General features: G+C 46.9%; 1 protein-coding gene across 7 annotated transcripts in view; it reads right to left on the minus strand.

Moving 5' to 3' along the window:
* Positions 1–6,575, minus strand: part of PCDH19 (protocadherin 19) — a 239,243-nt gene extending 232,668 nt beyond the window's left edge. For 3 of the 7 annotated variants that reach the window (XM_040325036.1, XM_040325035.1, XM_040325033.1), the window contains exon 1: positions 3,379–6,574. In XM_040325036.1, the coding sequence (XP_040180970.1) occupies positions 3,379–5,537 (2,159 nt within the window). In that variant the 5' untranslated portion in view covers positions 5,538–6,574. Of the gene's footprint in view, positions 1–1,852; positions 1,868–3,378 lie in introns of all 7 variants that reach the window. The other 4 variants (XM_040325032.1, XM_040325037.1, XM_040325034.1 and 1 more) reach the window with 2 other exon arrangements.
* Positions 6,576–11,765: the final 5,190 nt, after the last annotated feature.

Consider the following 11,765-nt stretch of genomic DNA (forward strand, 5'->3'; position numbering starts at 1 on the left):
GTCACATAAAACTAAAAAATACGACTTGGATTTATATTTTAGTCTCAATGACATTTCCATCATGACAGAAATAAAAAGCCACAAAATCAAATCTCCAGGCTGGAACCTCAGACGCAAAAAAGTCATAAAGGAAAAAAAAAAAAAAAGGATTGTGGTGGTGGTGGGGGATTTAATTCTACCTGCCCATCAACTGCTTTTTTTTTTTTTTTTTTTACATATTCACCTTCCACTTGAATAATTTTGAATATTTTGTATCACAGGAGGAAAGGAGAAGGCTAGCTTTCCGTTGCAGAGCTGGGCGCCAGCCACCCATGCATGCGGTGTGCATTGCCACTTCCATACGGCTGCCAGTCGGGCATAAGAAAAACACAGCGATGCCCCCCCTCCGCCCCCCCATGCCCGGGGGTTCTCACCACTGACAGATCGCAAGCTCTCTCTCTCTCTGCACCAGTGACACAATACATCAGCAGCGGGTCTGCAGTGTGCAGACGGGGGGGGCAGATGCCTTGCGCCAACGTGGGGTGACTTATTCCATCCACCTAGACTCCCGGTACATCTCGTAGGATGCAACTGGACGCATTTTATCGCAATCAATGAATCGATTAATTCATAAAAGAGCAGATATGCATGTAAAAATCAACAAATTCGAGCGGAGGGGGGTCACTATTAACCCTTGCATCTGGCTAATGCAACAACCGTGTGCAGACGGGGGGCAAATGCCTTGCGCCAGCGTGGGGTGACTTATTCCATCCACCTAGACTCCCGGTACATCTCATAGGATGCAACTGGACGCATTTTATTGCAATCAATGAATCGATTAATTCATAAAAGAGCAGATATGCATGCAAAAATCAACAAATTCGGAGGGGGGGGGGGGGGTCGCTATTAACCCTTGCATCTGGCTAATGCAGTGTTTCTCAATTCCAGTCCTCAGGCCCCCCCAACAGGTCAGGTTTTCAGGATTTCCCTCAGATGAAAAGGCTGTGGTGATTACTAAGGCAGTGAAACTGATCAAATCACCTGTGCAAAATAATGGAAATCCTGAAAACCTGACCTGTTGGGGGGGGCCTGAGGACTGGAATTGAGAAACACTGGGCTAATGCAACAACCTTAATGGTCATTTTCTCGAAAGATCACCCATCTGGCTGCATTTTTCCGGCTACGGCAGCTGCAATAATGAAGCCTTTTAGGTGGGGGTTAACTGATTCCTCCAAAATCCGCCCCCCCCCCTCCCCCCAAAAAAATAAAAATAAAAAATTCACAGTCCTAACTGCTTAACCTTTACATGTCTGCATCTAGCTATGTAATTGGCTGACACAGTTTTCCAAGCATCGGTACTAGATACAAGGTCTAAGGTACGAAAATTGTTGGACAATCTACGATGGTTGATGATGGACTACAAGAAACCGGCAAACCCCCCCCCCCCCCCTTTTAGAGTGGCCCCGTAGGGTCCCTATGGATGAAATATATTAGTAAAAAAACATTGCATGCAGCAAAACAGTGGTACTCCAGCTATGGTAGAACTACAAGTCCCAGCGTGCCGGTAATGCTGGAATTGGTCGTTTTTTTTGGGGGGGGGGTTTTCGCCAATGGTTGGGGATGCTGCAGCTGGCAAAATAGGCATTGCAATCGATTTATTAGACTGGTAATCCTTTTTTTTTATTTATTTTTTATTGAAACGTCGTCAAGGTTTGAGCCTGCTGAAAAACACGCTGGGACTTGTAGTACCATAACATCTTGTGGAGTGGGGGGGGGGGGTGAAGCACTCAACACACACACACACACACACAGTCTAAAAAAATCCAGAATCTAGTGATGTGGTCATGCAAAATTGCTGTCAGCGCAATGTTACCTTGTTGGTGCAATTCTAAAAAAAAAAAAAAAAAAAAATTAAATAAAAAAAAAAGAATATAAATTGAGCAGATGTGCTTTTTTTTTTTTTTTTTTGGCATACGATGTTTTTTTTTTTTTTATGTGCTCTTCACACTTCGGAAGAGCTGAGTGTTGATGATGAATATAAGAGGAGGCAGCATCAATGTAGCGGTAACAAGATTATAACTGTATAAAACACTGCAGCTTGGCTACGGGGGCAACCTCATGCAGGGTTTAGCATTTGTCAAAGTTTTTTTTTTTTTGTGCGGACAAGGGTGCAAAAAAAAATAAAAAATTCTGGTATTGCCGCACAAAAAAAAAATACAAAAATTGGGGTCGTAATGTAAACATCTTTCTCCCTTAAATCACAGTAACGCAGCCTTGCAACAAATACGTTTTCGTGACGCGGAAGCCGCCGCACTTGCAATTTGTTACTGATATAAGTAAGTGCTTGCAAATCTCACATAAGCTGATAAGAAGGGTGAATCAATAATTAATCTAGTCCTAAACTGCTTTTTTTTTTTATTATTTATTTTTTATTCCTCCATTTTTTAATGCTTGAAAAAAAAAATAAAAAAAAAGAAGACAACGCTAAGAGAGAAAAAAAAAGGAGGGCTGAATTGAATGTAATCACCTCTACAGGCATGCATTGAAATGTAAAAATCATTATGTTTGCATTTAATTCTTTCAAATTCCAACTGAGATTCAACTCCAGTCTTATCTACTTAGCCTGGAACTGGGGGAAATTTGCTTTCCTTGGACATACAGTGCCACCTAGCGGCTGAAAATAGATATTGCATTTTTTTCCCCCTGTAACCACCTTGGCTTCAGTTACTGCTGGGCTATAATGTGTTGCTGCAGACTGTAGACACCTGCATTTTTTATTTATTTTTTATCTGAAAATACAACAGTCACTAGTGCGCCTATTATGTGTTAAACTCTTGCCCTTTAAAAAAAATAAAATAAAAAAAAAATCCTTTTTTTTTTTAGTTCTGTGCCAGTCGTTAACTTTTACAGTGCCAGAGGCGGGGATTAAAGACAGCTGATTGCGTAGACTTCAGTGCCCACCTATCCGTAACCGGTACAAAATGACTGCAAGACAACGGGATGGTTTCTTAAAGAGCTTTGCTGTCTGCAGCAGGTGGAATCCTACAAGGATAATTGTAAGCAAGGAGCGAACATTGGGGGGGGGGGGGGGTTTATTAAAGCTGGAGCACTCGGAATCTGGTGCAGCTGTGCACGGTAGCCAACCGGCTTCGAACGTCAGCTTGTTCAATTAAGCTTTGGCAATAAAAACTGGAAGCTGATTGGTTTCTATGCAGAAGTGAGCCTGAATTTTGCAGTAAATAAGCCCCATTGCGTCTCTTTTCGTAGAACGGCTTTTGAAGTTGCTCTATGCTCTTAATAAAACAATGCCGGGGGCTGCAACATCCTTATTATACATGTATATTGAATACAATAGTGCCCAGATAGGTCATAAACACATCAATAGACCGACCCCCTTACCTGCAGTTGTAGGTTCTGATTTCCTTGTTGTCCCTCTTGCATTTGACGGCCACAAAGATCATGGTGACAAAAAGGATGGCGGCGATAGATCCCAAGGCAATGATAAAAATCAGAGACAGGTTAACAGATCCTATAGATTCCTGAGCATCCAGGGCCGGGGATAGGTAGATCAGAATCAAAGCCGAGGCTGAGAGAGAAGGCTTGCCATGATCCTGCGCTGCCACAATCAGTTCGTAAGTTGTCTTGGAGTTTTCCCCAAAAGTCCTGGTGGTCCTAATCTCCCCGTTGATCTGGTCGATCTCGAAGAAGCCCCTGTCCCCTTCCGTAATCTCATAGGACAACCTGCCGTTCTCCCCTTCGTCATAGTCGTCGGCCTTAACCACAGTCACTAGGTAGCCTACCCCGGCGTTTCTGGGGATGTAGACCTCGGAGGTGCCGTTGACTAAAGGTGGGGCGGTAATCACAGGGGTATTGTCATTGACGTCCACCACAATGACCCTAACGGTGACGTTACTCTGCAGCGGCGGAGTACCGCCATCCTTGGCCGAAATCTTAAATTCAAAAGCCTTGGTTTGCTCATGGTTGAAGGATCTGAGGGCGTAGATATCTCCCGTGGTTGGGTTGATGGACACATAGGTGAAAACCGGCATGTCCCTCACTTGAGATGGCACCAGTTGATAGGACACACTGCCATTTAATCCCAAATCGGGGTCCCTGGCTGAGACAGAGAGTAAGTAAGCCCCCGGGGTGTTATTTTCAGAGACAATGACCTGGTAGAAGGTTTTGGAGAAATGGGGATGGTTGTCATTCTCATCAGTGATTCTCACAGTGAAGGACTTGGTGGACTGGAGTGATGGGTTGCCACTGTCTTTGGCCTGGATAGTCAAGTTGTACTGGTCCCTCTGCTCCCTGTCCAACCTCCCATCTACCAAAATGGTGGAGAAGCTCTCATATTCCTGAAGTCTGAAGGGGACGTTGCCTAGGAGTTTGCAGACCACCCTACCATTGATACCAGAGTCCTTATCTGAGACCCTCACTAAAGCTATGACATAGCCAGGTGGAGCATTCTCACTTACTTCCACCACCTCACTGTTGACAGAGAGTAAGTTGATAACAGGGACATTGTCATTCACATCCAACACATTCACAGTCACTTTACAATGGGCAGGGATGGAGTTGGGTCCCAAATCCTTGGCTTGGACATCAATCTCGTACACATGCCCTTCCTCATAGTCTATAGCCCCAGTGACTGTAATGACACCAGTTTTGGGGTCTATCTTAAAGAGCTCCCTAGTTTTGTCAGACACATAGCTATTAAAGGCATACACAATCTCACCATTGGTACCCTCATCTGGATCAGTAGCATTGAGGTCAATGACCAAGGCATTTAAAGGGGAGTTCTCTGGGACATTGACAGTATAGGCAGGCTCCTCAAAAACTGGGTTGTTGTCATTTGAGTCTATCACTTTGATGTTTAACTCCACAGTCCCAAAATTGGAGGGGTCCCCACCGTCCAGGGCCGTGATGATGTAATTGTAATGAGACTGGGTCTCTCTGTCCAGGTTTTTCTCCACCACCAATTCAGCAAACCTTGAGCCATCTCCCCTGGTCTTGATCTCCAAGCCAAACAGGTCGTTGGGCGTGATCTCATAGGTCTGGACCCCAAAGTTGCCAGAATCCGGGTCGTAGGCGCTCTCCAGGGGGATCCTGGTGCCAGGGCTGGCCGTTTCGGAAATCTCCAGATCGATCTGGTCGGTGGGGAAACTGGGCGCGTTGTCGTTGAGGTCTTTAATCTCGATTTTAATGACACAAATCTCCATGGAGTTGGACATGACCTCCAGTGAGATGACACATTTGGGCATTTGCCTGCACAACATGTCCCTGTCAATCTTTTGCTTGGTGACCAGCAGCCCTGATGCATTGATGTCCACCAGGTGAGGAGCAGAATTGGAAACCACTCTGAAGGCAGGTTGCCTGGGGTCTAGCACAAAACCAGCATCCTTGGCATCCCTGGCCACGTTGGCTATCTGGGTGCCAGCTCTCTGCTCCTCGTCCACCGTGTATTTCAAGTTGATCAGAGCCCGGGTTCGGCTCCAAGACACCACCAGCAACAGAAGAATGTGCAATACATCCATGTCTTTTCTGATCCAGAGCCACATAGTCCCTGCTCCCTTGCTGGAGAGAGCTGGAGGGTGGATTTAGAGGGCAATTAATCTCAGGCAGCAGAATGAAAAGGGGTGAAGAGGAGAGGCAGAAATCAGCAAAAACCATGTAGGTAACTCACTGTGACCCGTTTATTTTTGGGGGGGGCAAGCCTTTTCTCAAGCAGTTCCTCTGCCACTTGGCTTGCTTCTTCCAGCGCAGCTGGCCCCTGTGGGGCTCAAGGCAAAGGGAGGCAAAAAGAAGTGCCCAGAGCTGCCAGGGGCACCTGCCCTGCATGCACAATGTCTCATGGAAACGATGCGATCCTCTTTAACCGCGTCCTCATGGCTTGCAATCAGTTCTGGTCTTCATGGGAGCTGCAGAATTTTTTTTGGAGCATGTCACAAAGTCCAAATAAAAATAAAAAATAAAATAAAAAACCCAAATTCCTTTTTGTTTGATTTCTTTACACCCTCTGATCCGTTGGCATTCAGCTTCCAGCAAATGAACAATGTAAGCAGTCTCAGCAGCCTTCATTCATGGTGCAATGCCCAGAGATGATGCCCCTCCAAGTAGCCACCTTGCAGGCAAGACAAAGTGAGAGACTGGCACTTGGGGTGGCAGGTGGGGGTGCAAATGCAATGGCAGTCCAAACCAACAGTGCAGCTGATACAATCCGTTAGGGATGCAGTAGTAATAGTAGGAGGTGGTGGGGGGGAGTCTGAGCAATCAAGTCCTCTCCAAACAATTCACCCCCCAGGCTGACTGGGATTCCATTAACAAGCTTCTCTTTCTTTTCTTTTGTTTTTTTTCCTCTGTTTTTATTTTTTTATTTGCAAAAATAAAAAAAAATTGATAAAGATCCAAACGGGTGTCTCAGGATCCTGATGTCTTGTGCTGTATCTCATGGAGTTCCTTGTGCCATGCAATGATCCATAGGAAGGAAGATGTGTGCCCTGTGCCCAGGCTCTCCTCCTCTATGCTGTAGTAGTGTGGGAGCTCCGAGATGATGTGTCTTCTCTTTGCTGCTGCTAACTAGTGCCAGTGCAGTCTGAGAACAGAGAGAGGAGAGAGAGGAGAGAGAGGAGAGGGAGGGGGAGAGAGGAGCGCTCACATACTCCATGCACCAGCCTATCACAGGGTGCCCGGGGGGAGGAGGGGCGGGGGGGCTTCTGATTGGGGCTGGGCTGCTTCAAATTTCCAAAAGGGGAGTAAAACTTCCTCAGTCAGCAGAGAGAGGCTGCGAGAGGGAGATGTCCGTGGTGCTGATTGTCCGGGGATGGAGGATTGCTGGAGAGGGATGCTCAGCCCGGCCGGGATCTTACTGCTGTATCTTCATCATCTCTCCGACATCTACAATCACCTTTTATTTCTTGTCCTCACAAGTCCCTGAGCTTTCCTCTTCTGAAACCCTTAAATCTGCAGACCCTTCCTCTGTAACCCTTAAATCTGCAGACCCTTCCTCTGAAACCCTTTATCCTGCAGACCCTTCCTCTGAAACCCTGAAACCTGCAGACCCTTCCTCTGTAACCTGCAGACCCTTCCTCTGAAACCCTTTAACCTGCAGACCCTTCCTCTGAAACCCCTTAAACCTGCAGACCCTTCCTCTGAAATCCTTAAATCTGCAGCCCCTACCTCTGAAACCTGCAGACCCTTATTTAAAAACTCCTACACCTGCAGACCCTTGCTCGGAAACCCTTAAACCCACAGACCCGTCCTTTGAAACCTGCAGACCCCTCCTCTGAAACCTGCAAACCCTTTCTCTGAAACCTGCAGACCCTTCCACAAAAACTCCTACAACTGCAGACCCTTCCTCAGAAACTCTTACACCTGCAGACCCTTCCTCAGAAACCCTTAAATTTGCAGACCCTACCTCTGAAACCTGCAGACCCTTCCTCTGAAACCTGCAGACCCTTCCTCTGAAACCCTTAAACCTGCAGACCCTTCCTAAGAAACTCTAATACCTCAAGACCCTTCGCCTGAACCCCTTAAATCTGCACCCCCTACCTCTGAAACCTGCAGACCCTTCCTCTGAAACCCTTAAACCTGCAGACCCCCTCCTCTGAAACCTGCAAACCTTTTCTCTGAAACCTGCAGACCCTTCCACAAAAACTCCTACAACTGCAGACCCTTCCTCAGAAACTCTTACACCTGCAGACCCTTCCTCTGAAACCCTTAAATATGCAGACCCTACCTCTGAAACCTGCCGACCCTTGCTCTTTGGCCCTTATCTTTGCTCCTTAAAAAAACCTTAAACCCGCAGACCTTTCCTTAAAAACTCCTAGACCTGCAGACCCTGCCTCTGAATTCCTAAAACCTGCAACCTCTTCTTTTTTTTTTTTTTTACCTATACCCCTGTATTCTTTGGCATCTTAGGGTTGCTCCTTAGAAACCCTTAAACCTAGACCTTTTTCTTTTTTCCTCCAGACTCCTGCATGCTTTGGACCCTTAGCTGTGCTTTTCAGACCCTTAAACCTGCTGATGACCCTTCCTCAGAAACCCTTAAACCTGGAACCTCTGCTCTTTTTTACGCAGACCACTGCATTCTTTGCTCTTTAGAAACCCTTAAACCTGCATCACCTTCTTTTTCTGCAGACCCTTCTTCAGAAACCATTGAACCTGCATACCCTTGCTATGTCCAGACCCATGCTCAATTTGGTCCCTTAGCCTTGCTCCTTGAAACTTAAAACCTGAAACGTATTTTTTTGTTCTCCAGACCCCCTGCGTGCTGCAGTGCCTTAGATTCCTTCCTTAGAAACCCTTATACCTGCAACCTCATCTCTATTTCCCCCTGACCCCTGCATTCTTTGGCCCCTTCTTAGAAACCTCTTAATCTGCAACCTCCCCTTTTCTTTTTCTTCTTCTTCTCCAGGCCATGTGTTGCCCCTTTACCTTTGCTGCTCAGAAGCCTTGGAGCTGTGGTCCATTGGCATTGCTCCTTAGAAACCCTTGACCCTGCAGACCCATCCTTTTCACAGAACCCTACATGTTGTGACCATGGGTGTCTCCAAGTAGGGGCAAGCGCCCCCCCCCCTGGAATCAGGGATCAGTGAAATGTCCAGTATAGGCTTTGGCATGGGTTGTACACACCTGGAATCTGCACCCTGTACATAGCACACACCTGGATTCTGCACCCTGTACATAGCACACGCCTGGAATCTGCACTCTGTACATAGCACACACCTGGATTCTGCACCCTGTACATAGCACACGCCTGGAATCTGTACCCTGTACATATCACACATAGCTGTGGTCCGTTGGCATTGCTCCTTAGAAACCCTTGACCCTGCAGACCCATACTTCCACAGAATCCTACATATTGTGACCATGGGCGTCTGCAAGTAGGGGCAAGGGGGGGCAAGCGCCCCCCCCCTGGAATCAGGGATCAGCAAAATGTCCAGTATAGGCGTGCGCATGGGTTGTACACACCTGGAATCTGCACCCTGTACATAGCACACACCTGGATTCTGCACCCTGTACATAGCACATGCCTGGAATCTGTACCCTGTACATATCACACGCCTGGAATCTGCACCCTGTACATAGCACACGCCTGGAATCTGCACCCTGTACATAGCACACGCCTGGATTCTGCACCCTGTACATAGCACACACCTGGAATCTGCACCCTGTACATAGCACACGCCTGGATTCTGCACCCTGTACATAGCACACGCCTGGAATCTGCACCCTGTACATAGCACACGCCTGGAATCTGCACCCTGTACATAGTACACGCCTGGAATCTGCACCCTGTACATAGCACACGCCTGGAATCTGCACCCTGTACATAGTACATGCCTGGAATCTGCACCCTGTACATAGCACACACCTGGATTCTGCACCCTGTACATAGCACACACCTGGAATCTGCACCCTGTACATAGCACAAGCCTGGAACCTGTACATAGCACATGCCTAGAATAAAGTCTTCTGTTTCACCTTTAAGAATAAATACTTGCAAGTCGCGGCTAAGCCCCTCCCCTTCGTGACATTGTCAAAAGGGGGCGGAGCATGGGTGACCTTAAAATGATGTCCCCCCTGAAAAAAGTTATGCGTATTCCCCGTGGTTGTGACCCCCATACCTTTTCAACCTTAAAACCCTCAACCCTACAGAACCATACCCTTGCTCCTACACACCACCCTGTCCATGTTCCCTGCCTTAAAGCCAGCCAGATCCTCCTATTTGTGACCCTCATGGCTTGTCACCAGCCTATTGCATTAGGGCGTGCACCTCAAAGCTCAAACACACACTACCGATCGCTCAGAAAGGGAAGGGGTCAGCAAATTACATATTTACCGGCCCCTTCCCCCATTCATCCTAAAACATCCCGCAGCATCAGCCAATGGGAGAGGAGTGGAGGGAAGCCAGCAGCGGCGTGGCAAGGGCTGTAGAGGGAATCTATGCTGCACAAGGTGATTAGGGTGTGCCTGGGCACACCCTGTGCGAACACGCCTATGCTTGTCACTCCAGAAAACCTTTGACCCGGCTTTTCTTATCTTTGCACCCGCAGAGCATCTTTGTCTTTTTATGTGCCCAGGCCACTTTATTTGTGGCCTCCGTAGGATTTGCGGTGACCTTTCAACCGCTTTACTATTCTGCTCTGAAACTCTTCTTGCATCAATCTACTTCAAGCCTCGGCATCCCTTTTTTTTCTTCTTCTTACCTATGTGCAGAAGTCCTTTTGATCTTCTCTCCTTTGCAATTCCATATCCCAAGATGGTCACTCCAGAGCCCCCCTTGAACCTGCAAGTCGCCTGTCTTTCCTCATTAAGATGCCATCCCCATACCCTACAGAGCCTTTGAACCCCATTGGAACTTTGTCTTCACTCCTTCAGGCCTTCTTGTTGACCCTGCCTGTTTTATTTTTTTATTTTTTTTTCTGCATTGCCCTCTTTTATGTCGGGAGCAGAGCTCACCATGGTAGTGAGATACTTATATCCCCAAGCATGCATAATGTTCATATAGCAGCACCTCGGCTTACAAGCTGGGCTTTCCAATCCATGCATGAAGAGAAGAGATAGCACATTTTTAATGTGTGCCTGGCATTCAGCTGAGCTGAGCATAAAAACTACGACAATCCGCAAAGCTTTCTGCTGCAGGTACAGGCAGGGCTGCTGTTAGAAACCATGGGGCCCTGTACAGCCTACCTGGCAGGGCCCCCCCCCCCTCAATATATCAAGACCATGGGGCCCTACCTGGTGCAGGTACAGCCTACCTGGCAGGGCCCCCCCCCTCAATATATCAAGACCATGGGGCAGATTCATGTAGATGGGCGTAAATTTGAGCGGGCGTAACGTATCTGTTTTACATTACGCCGACGCAAGTTTTTCAGGCAAGTGCTTTGTAAAGTTGCGGCGGCGTAGCGTAAAACACCCGGCCGAATTCAAATTCGGCGGGTATGGGGGTGTGTTTCATTTAAATGAAGCGCGTCCCCGCGCCGAACGAACTGCGCATGCGCCGTCCCTAAAATATCCCGGCGTGCATTGCTCTAAATTACGTCATTGGTTTTGACGTGGACGTAAATTACGTCCAGCGCCATTCACGGACAACTTACGCAAACGACGTAAAATTTTCAAATCTCGACGTGGGAACGACGTCCATACTCAACATTGGCTGCGCCTCCTAATAGCAGGAGCAGCCTTACGCCGAAAAAGCCTTAACGCAAATGACGTAAAAAAAACCGAACGCACGTACGTTTGTGAATCGGCGTATCTAAGAAATTAGCATATTCTACGCCGACAACAACGGAAGCGACCCTAGCGGCCAAAGTTTTATATTGCACACAATTCTACGCCGCCGCAATCAAGTTACGTCGGTGGAGGGAGCCTATTTTTTTCAGCGTAACTGCCTTTGTGAATCGGCGTAACGCTACGCGGGCACGGAATTTAAATTACGGCGGCGTATCTGGAGATATGCCGCCGCAAAAGGTACCTGAATCTACCCCAGTATTAGCGAACACAAACATAACAGAGAACCTGTGTGAATTAGCCTTTTTTTTATTGTTTTTTATTTTTTGTACATAAAAATTATTTTTTATAAAAAATATATTTTTTATAAAAAAAAATTTATAATTTTTTTTTTTTTTTAACAATTATTTTATTAAACATTGTAATAAATATATATATTTAACTATTTTTTTTACAATTTGTTATTTTTTAACAGGACAGGGAAACCTATAACACTGTAGGGCGGCACCACAGTGGCATGGGGGGGGGGGGGGGGAATCAGAAGCAGGGAGGGG

This window comes from Rana temporaria, chromosome 9 (assembly GCF_905171775.1).
Source record: "Rana temporaria chromosome 9, aRanTem1.1, whole genome shotgun sequence".
Classification (NCBI taxonomy): Eukaryota; Metazoa; Chordata; class Amphibia; order Anura; family Ranidae; genus Rana; species Rana temporaria.